The following is a 22,878-nucleotide window of genomic DNA, read 5'->3' as shown; positions in this document are numbered from 1 at the left end:
AGAATGTATGCATTTATGCATGTTTTGCCAATAGAAAGCATTTATGTTTCAGTAACTAGACTGGAGATCTATCATGCTCCTGTTCTAACACATTTAAGTTCTTTAAGTAACCGGTTCCTAATAAAAAGAATTGTAAGGTACCCTCAAATTAATAATTCAGTAATATATAATGGCTTTATTCAGTACAAGTATTAAACCTTCCTATTATTTTCTCTCCTAGTATGTTTTAACATTCTAGAAGTTTATCACAATTACATAGATCCTCTACTACAGCTTAAACCTGTGTTATTTAACCCCAGTTACATAGTGGAATCACTTCAGGAACTTTATAAAATTCTGTTGCCAAGACCCCACCCCCAGTGACTGATTGGCCTAGGGAGTGGGATCCTGGCTTCAGTGTCTTTTTTTAAACTCCTAATGTGTACCCTGGAAAGAACAACTGTATTAGATTTCAGTACTCACTTCCTTAGTAGCTTCTTTTGACTCCTCCTAGAAGCTCACAGATTAGCTGTTCAGTACACATAATGTACTGAAGGGGATGTACACATAATGTAATTTTGACTGTTACCTTGTTTTGTAAATTGGTTTCTCATGAACTTTGAGAGGTAAGGTCAAATTTGTTTCCTTACCAAAGTACAGAAATTAAACGGCTGTATAAAATAATGGTCATTTTACTTGCTTTTCCTTGGCCACCTGATATCACAAGCAGATGACAGTGTGAGTGACACTTCTGAAGATGGGCAGCCCACAGCCTGCATGGCCATTTGTGGCAACCCTGGTCAAGATAACATTTGAGCCAGAAATAAATATGGGTCTAGCCATAAAGAGATGGGCCCTTATATTTTTTCTAGATACAGTCTAATTATCAGGTCCGCTCTTTTAAGAGTAACTGACAATTTCGTAGCCTGGCCTTGAGAATAGGAGCTCTGAGAACAGGAGGTAGCACAGAAGTTGACCATTATTTATATAAAAGGAGTTCAAGACTCTTCCCACAAAGGAGGTTTGGGGGAATGGGCGCTGCGGCTTTCTTCAAGTGAAAACAAAAAATGCAGTCATTTTTGCTTATATAAATGCCAGTGACCTGCATCAGAATTTTGTCACCTCCTTAAAGAAGATGCCAGACAGTGAAGAACAGAGTTCAGGAGATAAAGTAGCCATTTAAATCTCAGGACTTTTTTCTGTCGTAGTTTTGAAACATCTATGAAGAAATGTCATCTTGGTATTTCCTAATTTCTCAAGGCTTCCATTATGTAGGAATTTATTTATCCCATAGCAGAGAGGTGGACACTAGCAGAGAGGAATGGATCTCAGGTTATAGGATATGCTTTGGTTGGAATCTGAGCCACTCCCACAGTATAAGGAAATGAAGTTTCTATATCCAGGTGAAGGGTCCTCCTGTTTCAAAGGAGATCCCAAAATAGTGAACACCAGAGTCTGCCTGGAATGGACAAAAAGACTCTTGTCCTTTTGCCACTATGATTCCTATATGAGGGAACAGAATTTATTTGGGAATTTGTCATTAACCATGGAAGATCCTACTTTGTTCCATTAATTTGATCTATTCATAGGTACCATCAGATCAAATGCAGAGCACCGAGAATGTGTGATCACTATCTGGAGGTTGCTTGTTAGTTCCGAGTTCCTTACCAGGACCTCCTGTTTTAAGATAACTCATGCAAGTGGTTACTATAGGGACTGGCCAGCACGGCAGTTTCGGTCAGTGGTTCCCCTAACAATATGACAAGAAAAAAGTCAAAGAAATTTACCTCTCTCTGGATTTGTTTACATCTCAAGAAGATGGTGTGGAGAGGGGAGGGAAAGGGGGACTGATATGAATGACCTCACAGTGTGATGGAACCTGTATTCTAGACCCTGTCTTGGACACACCTCTGCGTCAGATGGGCTCAGGTGGGTGCCTGGGCCATGGATGAACTCACCCTTGCACAGGGGCATTCATCTTGATCTTGGACTAGTGAGAAAGCATGAAGGCTCAAGGTCCAGGTCCAAAAAATATCATTACTGAGGCCTCTGAGCAATGTAGTTCTGAGCAGATTACTTTGGGGCCAGGAGAAATCTGGAACCACAGTTCTGGGAGGCTAATGGCCCAGCATGCCCAAGAAGACCAGGAAACAAGGAGTGGGTCTACTGGTGAAGGACAGTATTTTCAGGGGCCACTTTTTATTTGGTCCATATTTTTCTTCACTCCACCTCTAGGCAGAGTCCCAGGCAGAAACTTAGGGCCATACTCAAGCAGTTTAATTGAAGAAAATTTAGCCAAGAGAGGGAACCAGCAAAGGACAGTGGAACACTAGCGTCTAACAATTGCAGGAAAACATTACCACCCCTGAGCCTGAAAGAGCAAGGGCAAAAGAAGAATGTATTCATTTCCTATGGCTGCTATAATGAATTACCACAAACTTGGTGCCTTAAAACAACAGATTTATTTTCACAGTTCTGGAGTCCAGAAGTCTGAAATCAGTTTCACTAGGCCAATCTCAAGGTGTTGGCTGTGTCACACTCCTTCTGGAAGCTCTAGGGGAGAATTAGCTTGGTGGTTAAAGCAGCATGTGAATTTAATGAGGATGTTTTTAAATAGGAGAGACCTACTAGACTTGTTTAAAGTGATAATGAAATGAGTCACTAGAAAAGGAGAGATTGAAAAGTGGAAAGAGTGTGAGAGCAAAGTCCTAAAGGAGGCAGAACGAAATGGTGTCTCTGACAATGTTGGGATGGATAGAAGCTAAGCGGTGGGCGTGGAAAGTGTGAAGGACAGAAGGTTGTGCGTGGGGAGCAGATGGCAGGCACCTTTTAAAGGCAGAGGCGGAGGAGGACTTCTGGAACACGAATTAAAAAGGGAAGGATAAGATTCACCGGTGGGAGAGGAAAAGCACGGGCAGCAGATGCTGCATTACCCACAAGCGCAGGGATTCCTGCCTGCAAAGACCCCAGGGTTCCAGATAAAAAGCAAAATGTTTGCTGGATGATTCATCCACGTGGACATTAATTGATTCAACAAATGTTTACTGAGCAGTTACTCTGTCAGGCACATTGATGTCACTCAGAATGAAATGAGATGTGAAATACAGCAGAAAACTATAAGCCAGATGCCAAAGTCATGTACATAGGAGAGATCAGGAGGAGACTGAGATGCAGGAGAGCATGAAGGTAAAAGGAGTGTTCTGTAAAGAGTTGAGACTTACTTTAGTTTCAGAGGTACTGTGAAAAAACTAATCAGAAGACGGGTCCCAGGAAAAGGAATCAGTCAGCATTACAGAGATGACAATGGAAGTGAAAATTCTTCATTTGGGCAGTGGTCAAAGGATGACTTGAACATGAGGTTGGAAGGAATTAGCTGGCCACACTGCTCCAAGAGGAATGCTAGTATACATTAAAAAAAAAAAAAAATTATTACAGAAAATTTCAAATAGACACAAAATAGAAAAGTGAACTCCAGTGTATTCTTCACCCAGATTAAACAATAATCAACATTTGCCAGTCTTGTTTAGCAATCCCTCCCTGACTCCCCACTTTTATTTATTCCTGTAATATTTTAAAGTTAGACCCAGACATCATTTGTCTTGTCAGTATGTATTTTTTAACAAATAAGGACTTTTTCTTCCTTTTAAACATAACCATATCATTATCACAACTAATAAAATTAACAGTAATTTTTAAAGTTGTTTTGACAACAGCAGACTGAAGCATTTGCTAGGGGTTCTAAATAAAAACACTGGTGTTTAGGAAGCCTGAAAAGAAATGCTTATACAGAGACAGGATTAGTTCTTTGATGGTACCATTAAAAATTATTTTGGAAAATATTAACATGGGGAAAGTTCAAGATGTATGTATATAGTAAATCCTTTGTTACGTATAAACTATAACTTTTTTGTTATGTATAAACGTGTACACACAATCCATCTCCATATCTAGCATATGCAGATACACAGATATAAGAAGAAAAAAAAAAGTCTGAAAGAACATTTACTAATATGTCCAGGGATTATATGAGTGATGGGACCAGTGTTTATTTTTTGCTTTTCATCCCTTTATGCTTTTCAGGGTGTGTGCGTGTGTGTGTGTGTCAGGGTGAGGAGTTGGGTGGCAGGGAGAATGTTGGGGAAGGATCGTGGCCTCTTTAACGGAGCTGAATTAATATTTAGCGAAGAAAGTGACTCATCTTCAATCTCACAGTCCACAAATCAGAAAAGCGGATTAATACAGAGTAGGCACGGAAAACACATGTTAAATGAATAAAATCTAACGGAAAAGAGTGGAAGCTTCACTCTGATTTATCAATTTTTTAGAAGAAGTGACAGAGATTCAGGCTAGGATACCACCCAGAAACGAGGCCCACTGGTATCGCCACATCACGTTGCGTGGCACCGTTCACCCCGACAGCCTTTAGAATCTTCAGCGGAAAGTCGATGACGTCACATAAGATTTTCAGTAAGGATGGGAATTGGTCCTAAGACTTCTGGGAAATGGAGTCTGGGCGCTGTGAGGACTGCGAGTCTCCGAGGTTTCTGGGAATTGTAGTTCTCAGATGTAGTACCAGCTCTTTGGCCGATCTTGCTTCAGAGCGCCCCCGGGGAAGCGGGAAGATGGCGTCTGGGATGGTCGCTGGCCCCCATCCGGTGGTTCTAGGAGTGGCCATCGCAGCCTTGATGGGGGGGAACTGGAGCACACAACGGTTACCATGAAAGTCCGGGAGCACAGCCAAAGCGCAGAGCTCTGAGGCTCTTACCCCCGCGGTGGTCTTCGCACTCACGCGCCTCCTTCCCTACCCGGGTTCCCGTGGAATGGCCTAGGCGTCCGGACGAGCGAGGACAGGGAAGGCAGCTGGCCTCCGCGGGAGCCCCTGCAGGGCTCGCAGAAGAGGGCCCACGCTGAGCGCCTGGATGTGGGCTCCGTGCAAGGACGGAGATTATTTTGAAGACATTGTTCAGTGTGAGCCGAGTCACACTGCTTTTGGCTGCATTGGAAAACCCTCTGTTTCTCCTTAGAATAAAGCTTCCCACTCCAGATCACTCTTATCTTCTGACCCGATTTCCCCACCAGAAATCCCCAAAGTTTTTGGTTCCAAATCGACTTTAAAGATGCAAGTTAATCATATCAGGCGTTCAGCTTTTTAATGTTTTGTATTCATGGCTAACTGCTGAGTGTGTATCAGAAACTCCTCCCTCCATACACTAGGTAGCTTACAGGAAAGTAAACAACAGCAATTAAGGAAGTGCTGGTCTCTCTTCTTCCTTGCCCATATCTAGTCACCAGTTTCATAGGATCCTTCCTTTATACTGTCTCTTCATCTGAGCACTGCTCTGTTCCACAATACCACTATTCTAATACTTCAGCTTCTCACCTAGTTTCTGCGTGCTGTCTCTCTCATTTCCAAACCACCTTGTCTCCTCTACCAAATTAATCTCCCCGAAACCAAATTTTTATTACCATGATCAAAAACCTCCTGTAATTCCCTCATTGCCTAAATGATTAAATCCACACACAAGCTAGTACTCAGGGAAGCCACTGTCTAATTATCCAATTCCAAATAAACTTTCTCATTTTTATTTCACTGAACTCCCTGTCATAGACAGTCCAGTTCATCTATTGGAACAAACAGAGCATTTTCCCACCTCTATGCCTTTACTTACAAAGTTCTTTCTTTCCCAGATCTTGCCAGGGCCCAGCTTAAGAGATCCAGTAGTGGGGTCAAATCCTGATCCTTGGGTAAGCTATTTAACATCTGTAAATTTCAGTTTCTTCATTCCATAATGTGGTAAATTAAGAGACTCAAATGTGTGAAAAGAGCTTTTCTTCTGGCACCCAGTAATTACTTGATTATCTCTACCCTCTGCTCCTTCTAACCCCACTCCACCCCAAGAAGAATCTTTATATTTGCCTTTCTGAGACTTCTCCTATGAACTAAATATTTATTCACTGGAAAACATACATATGCTAGGTGTTGTAGAGAACAAATAATTTAATTTTAATTTTTTGTTATCAAGCACATTGTATAATTACATGAAGGCCAGTGGAGAAATTCATCTTAACTCTATTAGGCTTTCCTTGAAGAATGGACATTTTCTCCCCTTCCAAATACAATGTAAGCAAATGACCATCTCACTTTCATACCTGAATAACTATCTGGCATACCATAATTTGTCATAATCTTGATCTTCTAGGCATTTTCTTCTTTAATACTGATTTGTATTTTTTCAGTTTTGTATTTTATCATATCGTGTAAGCTACCTTGAGTCATTTTTGACACACAATAGAGTTATAATAAAATAGATGACAATTGTCTGTGATGGCAGTTAGAAGAAATATCTTCTTACTTATTTGATTGTGATCCTAGTTTTCCATTCTGTGGAGTTACAGACACTTTAGGGATGAAATGAAAGACTACAGGCAGATATGAAGGAATAGAATCATAACAATTAGCATTTATTGAACACTTACTATATGTCAGGCACTGTTTTCATCACTTTATATGAATAAACCCACCTACTCCTTAAAACAGTCTCATGAAGTGGAAAGCCAAGAGGCCAGCATCCCAGGAGCTCTGAAGGAGAGTCAGTCCCAAGGCTTAATGTATATAATTCAAGGTAGGACAAAAAGGACCAAAATATTTATGAGGTAATCTCACCATTCAAAAGAGTAAAGTGACTGCATTATTAAATTAAACCCTCCTGATTTAGATTAAAACTACAATCCAGGCCTGTTTTGTACTAAGTATTAGATGGGGCTTCTAAGAGATTAAGACAGTTTCTAACTTCAAAAAAGTTCATGGAAAAAAGCACCTGACAGAACCAGAGAACAGAAAAAGAAAGTATGTAATACAGGAGAATAAGGCAAACCATCACTGTAAAGGACTTCTAAGAAGGTGCGGGGGGGGGGGGGGGCGACTGAAATTATCACAGAGGAGGCAGGACCTGACCAGGGCCTTTTATAAAGTATGGATAGATTTCTGGAGATACAGGGAGGAAAGCAGGGTATGTAAAAGGGTGCCATGGAATAGTTCGAAGAGGAGCCAAGTGTGAAGAGAAAGGGTGTCATAGAGACAAAGGACAGGGCTGCCCAGTTGTACTGGGGAGTAATGGAAAATAAGTAAATAGATCCAACTGTGCAAGGTCTTCAAGTTAAAGCACTTTGAACCTTTTCCTTGGGACAATGGGAAACTGTGGATTCTTTCTGAACCAAGTGGTAGGTTAGTCAGGCAGCTATATAAAGACAGGGAGACAAGAGCAGCAACAATGTGTTTACTCTGGTAATCTAGGCCCAAACTACTGAGGACTTGGCAGCAGCAGTAGGAATAGAGAGAAAAAAATCAACTATCAAGACATTTCAAATAAATCCTAGCAGACTGATTACCCAGGATAGATAAAGAGGAATCTGAAAGCAATAATTATGGGGCATTTAGTGACTACTCAACACTGTGTGATGTTTTATAGGGATCTAAAACAAGATTTCTGTTTTCAAGAAGCTTACAATCTAATTGAATAACATGAAGTACTATAAGCCAATAAAATGAAATTATTCTGGTCCAACTCTTGCCCAAAGTCACAGAGCTGAACATTGTTAATCAGAGAAGTGCTGGAAGGTAGGAAAAGTGTGGATCAGCACAGAATAATGGATCCCAGAAGCTCACGTTTTAAGGCATAGGAGTGGCCAAAAGTGCCAATTCTGCAAATGTCAAGTAGGAAAAGGACTGAGAAAGAGGCACTGAGTTTGTCTTTGACAGATCAACTTAACAAGGCTGGTGAGAGTCAGAACCAGATGGTATATGTTTCATGAAGTCTGTAAACAAAAGAAAAGTTTTAAAATAGGGCAGCAATTTTTAAAAAGATAATGGAGCAACTAAGATTTTTAGGACCTTCTTGGTAAGGATAAGATAAGATAACACTGGGATTAGTTAGGCACATTAGAACTATGGGCTATACTTCGAGGAAACTATGCTATAGCAAAAAAGGTAAGGGAGGAAGGAAGAGAAAAATTTGTCCATATAATTCGAGACTGAATTTTTTATCCCCAAACTGGTGGGAATTTTTTGTCCTAATCTGAAGCCAGCTCCTTCTCTTCTGCTACTGGAGCCAGCAAGCATGAAAATACACACACATGGGATTTCCTCTTTTAAGTGAAGGAGCTGATGTGGTTGGGAAAGAGAGGGTTCACTGGTTGTTCAGGGACCCAAGCTCCATGGAATAGATAAGGTGAGGAACTGCAAGGTGTTAGGTAGCTGTATATTCTAAGTTGGAGCCCTCCAGAATATTAGAGTGAGTATGTTAGGTTTTAAAAGTCATCCCCTTGTTGGATTGATCACTCATTTGAGCATTTAGTTTACAAAAAGGAAGGAAGGCTAGCTTGAAACTGGCTTAGAGCTAGCTAGTAGGAAGGAAAATTCAAACAAGTATATATGTTTCTTTTCAGCTGTGGGAGGTTATGCTGTGTGCTCTTGTGCTAACATTAAGGAAAGCACAGATATTACTCTTTAGTGTGAAGTTGCTGATGTCTGATGAGAGATGAACTCTGACTGAAGGCTTTCCCACAGTTATTACACTTGTAAGGCTTCTCTCCCGTATGAGTTCTCTGGTGAATAATAAGGGAGGAACTCCGACTGAAGCCCTTTCCACACTCTCTACACTCGTGGGGCTTTTCTCCAGTGTGTATTCTCTGATGTTCAACAAGGGATGAGCTCCGACTGAATACTTTCCCACAGTTACTGCACTCATAGGGGTTCTCCCCAGTGTGTGTTCTCTGATGTTCAGTAAGAGATGAGATCCAACTGAAAGCTTTTCCACATTCACTGCATTCATAGGGATTCTCTCCAGTGTGTATTCGTTGATGCTGAATTATGGTTGAACGGTCACTGAAGGCTTTCCCACATTCATTACATTTGTAAGGTTTTTCTTGAGTATGAGTTCGCTGATGCTGACTAAGGTTAGTGCTTCGGCTAAAGGCTTTTCCACATTCACTACATTCATATGGTTTTTCTCCAGTATGGATCCTCTGATGTAGACTGAGGTGTGTACTCCGGCTAAAAGCTTTTCCACATTCACTGCATTCATAAGGTTTCTCTCCAGTGTGAGTTCTTTGATGTTCAATAAGGTGTGTACTTCGGCTAAAAGTTTTCCCACATTCATTGCATGCAAAAGGCTTTTCTCCACCATGAATTCTACTGTGGACAATAAGGTCTGATTGGTAACTAAAGGCTTTACCACATTCATTGCATTTACAAGGTTTCCTTTGCAGAAAGAGTTTTTGGTGTTTAATTAAGCCTGAATTATCTTTGGAGTTTTTCCTAGATATGGGGGACATAGCTCCCTTTGGAATTTTCTGCCATGTATTAAGTTTTGAGCTCAGACTAAATTCACTGGATTCAGGGCCTCTCTCCCTAGTGAAAATTTCCTTGAGGGTCATTGACACTTTTCTGATTGCTGTTTTCTCAAAAGAAGATTTCTTCTGTGTAGGACATTTTGTCTGCCTTGACAACTGGCCCTCACTTTTACAGGCTTCTTCATTCATAGGATGTTGGGCAGTATTCCTTCGGAGACTTTCCATTGCTGACCCTGAAAACTCTAGTTCTTCAGAAATAGCCTGATTGGTGTTGATGCTTTGGTTCAGTTCAAATCTCCCTATCTGAAAGACATTTAAAGTGCAAATGTCACCTGTGTCTAGTGTGGAGACCAAGGAAAATAAACCAGCAGAAAAAAAAGACAACTAATTTGCAATTCATGCACACTAGCAACTTTATATGGGCAGAAACTTAAAAGGGACAATGAAAGAGAAGTGAACAAGGCTAGAAGTGATAACAGAGTTTTCACAGTGGATGCACAGAGACATCAAGAAATACAGGTAGGGGCGTGGGTAATACGCTGAGCCCCCAAAATGGACATGAGCAGATATACCAATTGATGAGCAGAGAATAGGGGATTAGAAAGTAAAATGAGCTATTAACTATTGTAGCCAATTAGTTATGGTAAATGAGAGAAAGGAAAGGGATGAGAAAAGTAAAGACTCTCAAATGTAGAAAACATAGCCGCCACCCCCCTGCCAAAATACAAAAAGTGAGGAAGACTATCAAGGTTGGATGCAACCATTCTCTTGGCAAAGAGAGAAAACAGAATTTCAGAAATGGTAACTATTACCCTGCTATCCCCATTTGATCTCCCTTTGATCCCCCAACCCTTCTTCCAGCTAGTTTAGGTATTCTTCTAAACAAGTCTACAACCACAGACTTCAGAGGATTAACAGAGCTCATCATGAAAGATCTTAACTTAGAGTTCATCAAGGCCAACTTGCTTATTTGACAGATAGAAAACAGAGTGAGTAACTTAAGTCACCCAGCAAATTGCAAGAGCTTAGACTAGAACTCATGTCTCCGAAATTTCAGATTGGTGGCCTTTTCATGATACTACTCACCTAGACAGATATTTTTGGTCACTCCCCTCTTCAGCTCCCTGAAGATTCAGTGTCTACAGTTGTTCTTTCTCCAACTGGGTGATCATGTCCAATTCACATGCTGGGATTCCTGCTGATTGGAAATGATTTAACACAAGGCTATTGGTGCTGGAGACACAGGGCTATTGAGAGCACAACATTAATGCTTTGATCTATAGAAAAGATAGTGTGTGGGAATTCCCTGGCGGTCCAGTGGTTAGGACTCCGTGCTTTCACTGCCGAGGGCCTAGGTTCAATCCCTGGTTGCGGAACTAAGATGCCACAAGCCGCACGGTGCGGCCAAAAAACCCCCCCACAAACAAACAAACAAACAAACAAAAACCATAGTGTGCATTTTTAGAGGCTGTGGCAGGAGGGGCTGGAGAAAATGGGTATCTGAAAGTTCTGGGCTAAAACTGGTTCCAAAAGAAAGGTTATACACATATCCATCAGAATCACTTATGGAACTTGTTACTCTAGATACTGGGCGTTACCTCAGACCTAGTTAAGTATAATGAGGTCCAGGCATTTGTATTTATTAAGTTTATATGACTCGACAAGTTGAATTGTCCAAAATGAACCTTAGAAACACTCTCTAGGTTGCCTGAAAAATGTGTTCACTGGGACCAGCCTTTCTACCAAACATTCTTCTCACAGCCAGAGGGTCTAAAACATAAACTCAGCTTCCCTTAGGACAGGTGACTTCTTCCTTCTGCTAGAAGGGCCAACACTTCCCAAGGATCTCAAGGTTTCCAGGTATTAGGCAGCTAGCTTTCCCAGATGATTCCTGTAAAAAGCTGGCACCCCACATTCAGACTGTACCAAGCAGTCTGTTTATCTCCCCACTCACAAGGTTGTTCTAACACTTGCCTTATAATAAGGAAGAGCAGCAAGGCCCTCTCCTAGAATACTGACCTACACTGAGTGTCTAGCAGAGCATCCTGGCTCTTGCAACCTTTCTGTTGGTAAAATGGGGAGGATGTGGGAATCTCTGCCTACTCTTCCAGCCCTTCTCTGGACTCTGTTTCCCCACTGAAGTTTTTTCTTTAACCCATTCTCTTGTAAATTCATTCAGAGCCCTTGGGCATGACAGTAGGCAACAAATTGTATAATAGTTCCTCTAATGTTTCTGCTCACAGCACAATTTAAGATCCACTAGGTTAAGAGTTGATCTGGTTTCAAAAGTCTTGCCTTTCTCAGAGACTGGGAACCTCCCACATGTGGAAATGAATCTTGGAGGATGTTCACAAAGAAGCCATCCATGGAGAACCTCAAGAGCAACATGACGATGCTGTCTGTGTCCAGCTTTGCCAAGAACATGCCTTTCAACTCTACCACTGGAACGCAAAACTCTACCACTGGGCTGACTGAGAAGTCAGAATTTCTAATTCATTTAGAACCTTGCAATAAAATCCAGTTGCACCCTTTTTGGCGCTAACATTCCTTAGTAGGCATTTGTCTTACTGCTTAGGTTGGCTGGCCTACATTCTTGCAGCCCAGATCCTTAAGCTACTCCATCATTATTCTGTTGGCAGTTCACTGTTACTTCTCTCCTGTATTACAGTAATCCTCAAGGCAGCAATATCACCTCCTAGGGAGAGTTTTGGGAATTTGTGAGGGTTTGTGTGTGTGGTTTTTTTTGTTCTGTTTGGTTTTGGTTTTGGTTTTGGTTTTGGTTGTCATATTGATTGGATGGGGCTATTAGAATTTAGTGGGGGCCAGGGATTCCTGTAAAACAAAGTATGTCCCTTATCCTGCCAGACTTTCAAAAGAGTTGTTAATGGTTACCTGAGACTGGAACTACTTTACAAATAAATACAAAGTATTTTGCACAACTTTGCTATGTATTGGAAAATCAAGGAAATATACATCTTTTTCTTTGAATGATATTTGGAATTGTTCGCCATTTTAGGAAAATCAAGCCACTCATGACATTAGATTCACAAATACAACATTCACATATCAGTCTGCATTTGTAGCTGTTGTATTCACATGATTCTATGAATAGGTACAAGTGTCTGTTTCATCCAGTCATTTACATGCTGAAAAACTATTATTCTATTATAAATTACTTTCCTTTTCTTTCTCCTTTATATTACAGTTAAGGTAACGTAGTGATATTCTGGAAATTATATCTATAGGTAGTTAATATTATCTATAAATTTTATTTCAAGATAGTAAAGGGGATGGTAGGTTTGAAAGGTAGAGAATTACTTCTCTAGTGCAATGGAACTAAAGTATTAACAGTTACACAATAGATAAATAGTGACTCTCTCAGGCGGTAAATTGCAAAGCCTCTAAAGCCTTAAAGCAAAAGTCCTTGTCCCCAGTAGAAGTCCTTGAAGATCTGAGAACCCCCACACTGCCATAAAGGTGACGTAGGAACAGTGGGAATTTTGTACATAGTGGAATATTATTACATTATTACATATTACATTCCATCTTGGAGAAGAGATATTGTTGAGAAGAGATTTTGTTCAGGTTTTTGGAGACAAAGGGAAATCAGGAAGATCTGAAACATGAAGATCTTTATAAACTGACTCACTAGAACCATTAAAACATAGGACATCTAAAAGTAGGCAGGATCTCCTGAACAGAGAGAGAACTAGGACAGAGTTCAAAGGAGAGAGCCAATTTGAAGTTGAGGGTTTACTCTCATGCTTATTAATACCTTGATGATTGGTAAAATATGCCAATTTGATATAAGATAATTATAATTTAATGTGTATATAGTGTGCAGTACAAGAGTCCCAAGATGTAGTTGTTTTTGCATTTCAAATAAGCTCATGACATGTGTAACTGTATTATGCGTTATGTGTTTGTATATGTGACACCTATGACAGACACACAGAAACCACATTGGGAAAGTTTCTACATAAAAAAAAAAAAAAAGAAAGAACCCAACTGTGAAAGGAACCTGACTTGGAGGTGTAGCCTCTGGAAAGGCCCTTTTTTGGTCTTTTCTCTTGGGTCTGCCTATTCTAAGCATTTTATGAATACGGACTCATTTTTGTCTCACAACAATGAGAGGGTTACTATTATTATTTCCACAATACAAATGAAGAATTTGAGGTACAGAAAGGATAAGTAATTTGGCCCAAGGCCAAGTGATAAATCCTGGACTCAAATTCACTACACTACATCATACTTACTGCTTCTCAACAGGCAGGGAAAGAACACTTGAGTCATGCTTTCCATTCACATGGCCTCTAAAGGCCAAGAAACTAAACTCCACTGATCCCAGGACACCAGCATGACCTTGACACAAGAGTGACTACCTCTGAGAGATGACTATCCTGAGAGGCTGCAATAAGTCCCAACCACACTAAAAGCCCTATCTGTGTAAACTAAGGATTAAATTTCCTGGCTTCCACTAAAGTGCCAGCACAAAGCAAGTGACATCCTTGGCATAAATCAGTGAAACACCAGATAGAGGCCCCGTGGTATAATTACTTGGTATTACGTTTACCAAGTAATCTGGATTTTGATCATAGCTCTGTTGGTAGCTAAATAAAAACCAAGGAAAAATAACTAGTCTGGTTTTATGTATCCTCATCTGTAAAAGGAAGATGTTGGACTTGATTAGTCCAGAGCTGTCTGATTCCTGGAATTTAATTTTAGATTCCAAACTCTGAGGCACAGACCCATCTGCCTAGACTAAGGGGATAAGACTAGAATGAACAGACTCTTTTTCAAATCCCCAGAGACATGTGGGAGCCTAAGGTCCATGTTTCAGAGGAAACTGTTTGAGAAAGAGGCCAATCGCCTAATGCTGAAATAGAGCAAGGGAGTGCTGAGGAAGACATCAAAAGCAGTCAGCAGGCAACCAGGGACTAATCCCATACTGGGCAAAATTTGCCACACTCACCTAAGAAGGGACATTCTCTGAAAAGAGAAATACATGTGTCTCCACTTGGCGAGATGGCACAAACTTCCAGAAAAGAAGGAAGAATCCTTAACATACATGGTATACGATCCTATAGTGAGATAGAAAGTTGCCTTTCCCTCTTCGTTTTCTTTCTGGTCAAGGGCAAATCTGGGGATAACAGGTCTTATCCTAAGGTATCCAGAGTCACTGGTCTAGTAATGTCCACATTGGGCCAGGTGAATGCAACCCTAGGTATTAAGAGGTAAAACAAATGTCCCAAAGTAACCCCACCTCCTCCCAGACACAAAGAAAATGACAGTAGACATTTATGTCTGGGTTTAAGTCCCTAGTTCTTTAATGAGAAAAGGTAAAGGGAATTGGTCTGGGCTGAGTCCAAACTCTCTCTAAACTCTCTAGGTGTTCCGAGGCATATAATCCAGTCTGCTTATCGATTTCCTCACATGGGATGTGAGTTCAAAGGGAGTAGGCAGTAGTCCCTTACTTCTTCCTGAGAGTCAAAACAGAAGGCAGATGATACTGCTCCACCACAGGGCTGTGCATCTCTGGGCAAGCCACTCACCTTTTTGAAAAGCTGGTCCCACACTATAAAATGGCATTACTAGTACTCGCTTGTCTTTTCTCACAAAGCTTCTGTGAATGCTACACGTTATAAATGGCAAAGCTTACTATAAAGAATATCATCTATGACATAAGGAGATATTACTGCTGTGCCTACCTCAAATGAATTAGTTTTTAAATTGTGATAGTATACATTTAGGGAAAGATGCTCTCAGAGGATTTGTGCTGCTGTTCTAGAGTGTGGACAGATGCATTCTTTTTCCTGGCTTTGGAGGATGCACATGAAATGGGGAAGGCAGAGCCGGTGGATATGACAAAGGTCTCAGGGGGAGCCCCCAGATATATTTCAGAGAGGCTAGGAGGTCTCTGTCTCCACAAGGTTAGGACCATACCCTTATCCAGGTTTCATACAAGGGGTTCCTCCACCATGATGTGGAATGTTGCCTCTCCTTTTCTCTTTTTCTCCTTTCTTCCTCATACTTTAGTTTTACCTGGATCACCTTACTGGTCTATAGATATTGTATCCTTACCAAATCATTATTCTCGAAAGTACAGTGGTCACAAAGTGCTGCAGCACCAGCAAATCCCATTCTCCTCTTTATATGACTAACTTTCCAGCCCTCACAGCCCTGACCCCCTCCTGTTACCTTAACCATCTGAAATTCTTTTGACCATGCCACTTTCTCTTATAATCAATTGCTGATCTTGGAATAATTTCCCCTTGTATATACTCCCTTGAATATTAAGAAATTATCTCATTCCGAAGGAAGCAGGTTCTGAAGGTTCTGGAATAGCTCTTCTTCTGGTGCTTTGCTTTCTGGTATCAGGCTGACTACTTCCTGGAGCCTTTGCGAATGCACAGGAGTCAGCAGGAGGGCCTAGGCCGCCTCTGTTCAACTCTAAAACAGAGACAGTCAAGTCTCCAGGCCTACCAAAAGATGGTCTTCAGACAACAGTGTCCTTGAAGATGGGTTCAAAGTCACAACAAATTCACAGAATTTGATATACAGCATTTGTCAATACCCCTAACAACACCTACTATACTGAAGTACAACCGTCATCATCAGAACCATAAAATAAATACTACTCTCAAGCTCTGTAACTTTAAGTAAGGTACTTCATCTCTGTGTGCCTCAATTTTAAAATCTGTAACATGAGGATAATAATCGTACATCTCATGGGGTTAACGCGAGGATTAAATGAGTTAACGCTGGTAAAAACTCTTAGAACAGTGCCTGGCACACGGTAAGCATCTGGGAAACACCCCGAGTACAGAAGCCCTTCCTCACCCAGCTAGAGCGGAGCGGAATGAAACTCTGAGCTTTTCCATCTCCCAGGGGTTCACCGGAGAACACCACCTGCTGTCAGCGCAGCTGAGGGACTACGTTGTGCCCACCCGCAAGGTGAGCGCTGGGCGCCGCTCAGAGACACCGTGCCGCGTCCCAGCCGCGGAGGCACCTCTCTGCCGGATCTGCGGCCAGACCACCCTTGGACCTCTCGCCGGTCTCCCCCCGAGAGAGTTGAGTGTTTCCGCACGACCACTTCCTAGAGCCTCCAGGCCACCCGTCCAGGCCCCGGGCCCCGGAGCCCTGCGTGCCCCACTCACCGGCCGCCTCGGGGCGAGCGTCGGGACACACCCTGGGCCGGACCCGCGCGTAGGCAGAACCTTAGTGCGCGGGGCTTGAGGAAGCCGGAAGGATTAATGGGAAACCCTTGCGTCGACCCACTGCTCCCGCGCTCACCAAGGTTCCCGAGGTCACAGACACTCTTCCACTCAGACCCCTGGTCGTGTCCTTGTCAGTATGTGGGGCCAGTCATTGCCTGATCAACGGCCCCGACCTAATTCTCCTGGAGCGGATGATCTGTTAGAGAACAGAGACGATGGGGAGAATGGGCAGCATACCAGAGGCCGTGGCTCTGCGCCTGCGCTGCAGACTCCGGGACCGCCAGGTTGTGTTCAGACTCATTTTCCTGGAGATTTTTGCAAAGCACTTTCCCTGGTGTGTGTGACGCCGAGATTGAGAAGTTGATGATAGAGGCCTGAGAAAGTTGATGCTGGAGACCCTAGAAAGGTCCTGAAGATCTTAATACATTCTATGCAGTATAGTCCAAACCAGTGATTTAGTTTTAAACAGCATACCTGGAGAGCTGGTTAAAATGCAGATTCCCAGGCTTCGCACTCGTTGGTCAGAGGAAAGTCCCAGAAACACTGCATTTTCAGGGGGCATCCCAGATAATTCTAATGCAGGTGGTCCTCAGACCATCTCTGGAGAAACAGGCTGTTTTGCACAGTCTAGATGCTTAGATGCAATTAAATGCAGGACACTTCCCAAATTCCATCAAGAGAAGTAAAGGTAAATAAAATCAGGATCCTATTCTGGTCATGAAGATTTTTACCTATGTTTTATACTAAGAGTTTTAGAATTTTACTCTTAAAGTTAGATCTTTGATACATTTTGAATTATTTTTTGTATTTGGTGTAAAGTAAGCATACAACTTCATTATTTTGTATGTGGATATCCAGTTTTCCCAGTACCATTTGTTGGAAAAGACTGTTACTTCCCAATTATGTGGTCTTAGCACTGGTTGAAAATCAGTTGATATATATGTGGAATTTGTTTTTTCTGGGCTTTCTTTTCTATTCCATTGGTCTAGACATATATCCCTATTCCGGCACCACACTGTTGAGATTACCACTGTGTAGCTTTGTGGTAAGTTTTGAAATTAGGAAGTATGAATCTTCCAACTTGTTCCTTTTCAAAATTTGTTTTGGTTTTGAGGGTCCCTTGAGATTCCATATGAATTTTAGGATGGGTTTCTCTATTTCTGTAAAAAACATTGTTGGGATTTTGACAGGGAATACATCAAATCTGCTTTGAGTAGTATTGCCATCTTAATAGTGTCTTCCAATTCATGAACATGGTATGTCTTTCCATTTACTTAGGTCTTCTTTAATTTCTTTCAGCAATGTTTTGTACTTTTTGAAGTACAAATCTTTTGCCTCCTTGGCTAAATTTCTTCTTAGGTATTTTATTATTTTTGATGTTATTGCAGATGGAATTCTTTAATGAATAGAGCAACCAGACAGATTAGTTTAAAAAAAAATAGAGGATTTGAGCAACAATATAAACCAGTTAGAACTAACAAAATATATATACAGAACATTTCACCCAACAACAGCAGAACACATTCTTCTCAAGTGAACATGGAACATTCTCCAGGATAGAGCATATGTTAGACCACAATAAAAGCATTAATAATTTTTAAAAGATTAATATCATACAAAGAATATTTTCTGATCAAAATGGAATGAAACTAGAAATCAAAAACAAAAGGAGGGGCTTCCCTGGTGGCGCAGTGGTTGAGAATCTGCCTGCCAATGCAGGGGACACGGGTTCGAGCCCTGGTCTGGGAAGATCCCACATGCCGCGGAGCAGCTAGGCCCGTGAGCCGCAACGACTGAGCCTGCGCGTCTGGAGCCTGTACTCCGCAACAAGAGAGGCTGCGACAGTGAGAGGCCCGCGCACCGCGATGAAGAGTGGCCCCCACTCGCCGCAACTAGAGAAAGCCCTCGCACAGAAACGAAGACCCAACACAGCCAAAAATAAATAAATTAATTAATTAATAAAAACAAACAAACAAAAAAAAAACAAAAGGAAAATTCATAACTATGTGGAAATTAAATAACATAGTCTTAAACAACCAATGGATCATAAAAGAAATCACAAAGGAAATTAGAAAATAACTTGAGAAGAATGAAAACAAAAGCACAACATACCAAAGCTTATGGGGTGAAGCACTGTTTTTTCAAATCCCCTAGGGGTTGGGAAGCCATTTCAGCTCTTTGGAGTTAAAACTATGGCTGGCCTCTGTACTGGCTCCTCAGCAATCAAAAGCAGTCATCAGCAATCAAAACATTAAACCCCAATTTTTAGAGTGCAAGGTCTTTATTGCCCACCACAGCACCAGCAAGCTACACCAGGAGCAAGGCCAATAGTTCCCACTGGCTGCCTGCCATAGTGCTAGGAGATGGGGGATGGTAGCCACTGCATGAAACAGTGAGATTCACCAAAATTTATCAATCTCTTCTTCAATCTCTCCTCTGGACTCTGCAAATGTTTGACTAGACCCCAGATTTCCAAAAGAGTTGCTTCACACAGTCCTGCGAGCTCAATAGTTGTTTCTATGGAGGGACTGATTCCTGGACATTGCTACTCATCCCTCTTCCATGACATAACTGTCATTTCCTTTTACAAACCATGGAATGAAGAGTGAAATGACACAGACAGATACAAGGCTAGAATTAAATCTTGTGTTCTTTAAGGGGGAAAGGGTTTCCTGAATATAAGGAGTTTAAGCGATATAAAGAGAGAAATTGGTTGGAAGAAGAGGGACAAGAAAAAAATTTTAATCTTAAAAACAGAAGAAATGCTGAGCATACTTAACGTCCACCTTTCTATGTGACTTCTTGGACTTCGTGTATTTACAATTTTTGTACTGCAGAGAAACTTAAAATCCATTTGTAAACAATTGCTGTGAATTTTGAAATGGGACTTTTATGAACTTCTACCAAACTTACCTTTAAGATTTTCCCAATTTGTATATCTGTTGCTTCATGTGAAAGAAACTTCTTAAAATGAATTTAATAAAATAAAGCGTTCTTCCTACCATACGACCCAGCAATCCCACTACTGGGCATATACCCTGAGAAAGCCATAATTCAAAAAGAGTCATGTACCACAATGCTCATTGCAGCACTATTTACAATAGCCAGGACATGGAAGCAACCTAAGTGTCCATCGACAGATGAATGGATAAAGAAGATGTGGCACATATATACAATGGAATATTACTCAGCCATAAAAAGAAACGAAATTGAGTTATTTGTAGTGAGGTGGATGGACCTAGAGTCTGTCATACACAGTGAAGTAAGTCAGAAAGAGAAAAACAAATACCGTATGCTAACACATATATATGGAATCTAAAAAAAAAAAAAAGGTTATGAAGAACCTAGGGGCAGGACAGGAATAAAGACGCAGATGTAGAGAATGGACTTGAGGACACGGGGAGGGGGAAGGGTAAGCTGGGACGAAGTGAGAGAGTGGCCTGGACTTATATATACTACCAAATGTAAAATAGATGGCTAGTGGGAAGCAGCCGCATAGCACAGGGAGATCAGCTCAGTGCTTTGTGATCACCTAGAGGGGTGGGATAGGGAAGGTGGGAGGGAGATGCAAGAGGGAGGAGATATGGGGATATATGTATATGTATAGCTGCTTCACTTTCTTACAAAGCAGAAACTAACATACCATTGTAAAGCAATTATACTCCAATAAAGATGTTTAAATAAAGCGTTCTTCAATCAGCTACAAGGGATGATAAATTGACAAATCTGGCTATACTGTCTATTGAAGGTGACTATACAAACAGGTTAAATTTTGTCAGTCATTGAGAAATTTGCAGAAGACTCAAAAACAGAAACTATGAAGTTATTATTCATTACTGCAACACACTATATGTAGGTGAGTTTTTTTCATCTTTCCCAGAAATACATTCATGTAATTAAAAATACCAATCCATTGTTTTAAAACTTTTTGGCCTATATTAAAAACTTTTTTAAAACTTGCATAATTATATGTGAAGTGAAATAAAGACTATTTCACTGGCCATTATTATTAATCATTCCATTTCAGGATTATTACCGAAAATAATTTTTCTTGTACAGAGGAGAGAAATGTTAAAAAAAATTATCTGCTCTGGATGTTAAATATGCCTTGGTAAGGGTACCCAGATTATATTCCTAAACAACATAAATGGAACCTGAGACTCTGGTTTTACGCAGGCGTTATTCTCTGCCAAGAAGACGAAGACATGGGAGGATAAACAAAACTGGATTGCTAGCAGGAAGACAGGAGAACTTAGAGTGCCAAGCTTGACCGTTGGTTCCTAGGTCCAGATCAAAAACCGCTGCCTTGAGCGGGGGGACCAATCTGACTGTTGTCATGGAGACGGCGGGAGTGGCTGGTTGCACAGGATTCCCGGCGCCTCTGTTGCGTCATTTCCCACCGCCAGCCCTTGGCTCCGTCGCCCAAGCCGGCGTTATTTGGGAGGGTGAGTGTCTAGTGGGGGTCTGAATAGTGTGTTCCGGAGTATTGGCTGACAGTACGCTTTGCCCTTTTGGAAAAGCTTTCTATGGAGATGCCCCATTGTCAGTTGTGAGGCTGCGTGCGGCACCACAACGCTCGGGACAGAGTCGTGGGAGTGTCTGGATGGATAGCTACGTATCCTGGCAACCGCCTGGCCTCCAGGTGAAGTCTCGAGTCCTATCGCCAATGCTGGGGTTTGTTCCAGGCAAGTGTGCACATCAAGGCCTTTCTTTAGCACTTGTCTGCCTTTTCCGTTCTCTTTTTCCTTTTAGGTTTCCCCATTGTGGGATCTGTGTTGCTCCCTGTTCAAGAGATCGGTTGGGACACACTCAGGATGACTGTTTCTGCCAGAGTGGTTTTGGGGACTCATGCTTTTTCTTTAATAACAACGTCATGCACCTACCTTACATCCTTAAAATGGGCTTTATAAAAATCATTTGGCCATTCTTGTTACCTCCCGGAGTAAGTAGGACTTGGGGATGAAGGCTGCAGTATCCTTTCTCGAGCTGCAGAGTGAAGGTCCTCTCCACAGAGATTCATTTTTTGTGTTGGACACTTCTCATTGTTTCTTTTAATCTCCAGGTCCCAGAGCCATAGAAATAAAGTGCTTCTCCAGAGTGAAAGCATTTTCCCCCCCAAATGGAATAGAAATTATCAGAGAGCAACACATATAGAAAGGGCAAGTATTTGTTTCGTGAAGCTTTTGTGTATTCAAGCGTGTGTAACGGGTTATAAAACGTATTACTGTGTGGTCAAAAGTAGACACTGACTTACAACGAACTATATGCCATATAGGAGGACAGAGGAGACACGTGAGACACAGGGAACTCCCTTTGTTAGGAGATAAACTTTGACTCGAGATTTTCAGATGGACAAAGTCCTCTGGTGCTAAGGAATGCTCTGAATGCCTGCGGGAAAGATTAGCATTTAGATGGTGGCACAGTATCTGAGGATCAGAGAAGCTGTAGTGACTAGTGTTTTTCAAACTTTGGGACCATTGTGAGTTATGAAATCGATTCAGTGGCTTGCAAACAGCGTTTTAAAAAAGAAAGAAAGAAATAGAATAGCAAATGTGTATACCAGAGTAGCTTATACACACAATAAGAGTAACAGCAAACATGTATAGTAGGAATAATTATTGTTTTGTGAAATTTTGGCTCAGACACACACCATACACACATAGCGGCAAGTTTGTAGTAGTTGCAAAGTAAAATGTATTTCTGAATGGAAAGAAAGCACTTCACTAGTAGCTGATTAAACTGAAATGCTTGAGGGTTATAGATGAGAATAAAGGGAAAGATGCTGGTATTCTCAGAATGAGTAAAACACAGCCATTTCAAGGATTGTGGTAGAAGTGAGGGACTCTGAAACTGAGATTCAAGGAAAGAAAAGTAACTCTATCCTTAGGGATTGAAGGTAGATACTGTTGGCTTGTGCCGGTAAGAATGTATCATACTTTATTTCTTTTTCAACTCTTCTGTGTCAGTCACTCAGCCACTAAACCAGGAAAGGGAAAAAAACTTAGAAGAATGTTAGAGATGATCATATATAATTTTTAGGATTATTTTCCTTCTTCCTCCCCCCTCCCTTCTTTCTCTTTTTGCCCCCTTTGGTAGTATGTCTTAGGAGAAGGAAATTATCCTCCTTATTAACCTTACATTTTAAAAAAATTATGGAAAGATCCAACCACACAAAAGTATAGAACTTTGTACAATTAACCCCTTAATTTAAGTTGGTATGATGACTTTGGAAATAAGTTTGGTATTAACTAAACTGAAGATATATATGTTATGAGCCCATAATTCCCTTCCCAGGTAAATTCTCAACAGTGATACATACACAAGTGTCCTA

General features: G+C 41.2%; 1 protein-coding gene across 3 annotated transcripts; it reads right to left on the bottom strand.

Annotated features, from left to right (window-relative positions):
• Positions 1-8,433: 8,433 nt before the first annotated feature.
• Positions 8,434-16,550, bottom strand: ZNF391 (zinc finger protein 391). 3 transcript variants are annotated; one of them, XM_061195848.1, is made up of 3 exons: positions 16,488-16,550; positions 10,417-10,525; positions 8,434-9,633 (listed from the first exon to the last, which is right to left on the bottom strand). In XM_061195848.1, exon 3 carries the CDS (start codon positions 9,553-9,555, stop codon positions 8,479-8,481), a length of 1,077 nt encoding a protein of 358 aa, XP_061051831.1. In that variant the 5' UTR covers positions 9,556-9,633; positions 10,417-10,525; positions 16,488-16,550; the 3' UTR covers positions 8,434-8,478. The 3 variants fall into 3 exon arrangements, with proteins under 3 accessions (XP_061051831.1, XP_061051829.1, XP_061051830.1); XM_061195846.1 differs by having other exon boundaries at positions 10,417-10,528; positions 16,488-16,549; XM_061195847.1 differs by lacking the exon at positions 16,488-16,550 and adding an exon at positions 16,171-16,259 and having other exon boundaries at positions 10,417-10,528.
• Between the last annotated feature and the right edge of the window lie 6,328 nt (positions 16,551-22,878).

This window comes from Eubalaena glacialis, chromosome 7, assembly GCF_028564815.1.
Source record: "Eubalaena glacialis isolate mEubGla1 chromosome 7, mEubGla1.1.hap2.+ XY, whole genome shotgun sequence".
Taxonomy (NCBI): Eukaryota; Metazoa; Chordata; class Mammalia; order Artiodactyla; family Balaenidae; genus Eubalaena; species Eubalaena glacialis.
The sequence above is the reverse complement of the archived record's forward strand: the minus strand, read 5'-3'. Positions and strand labels throughout refer to the sequence as shown.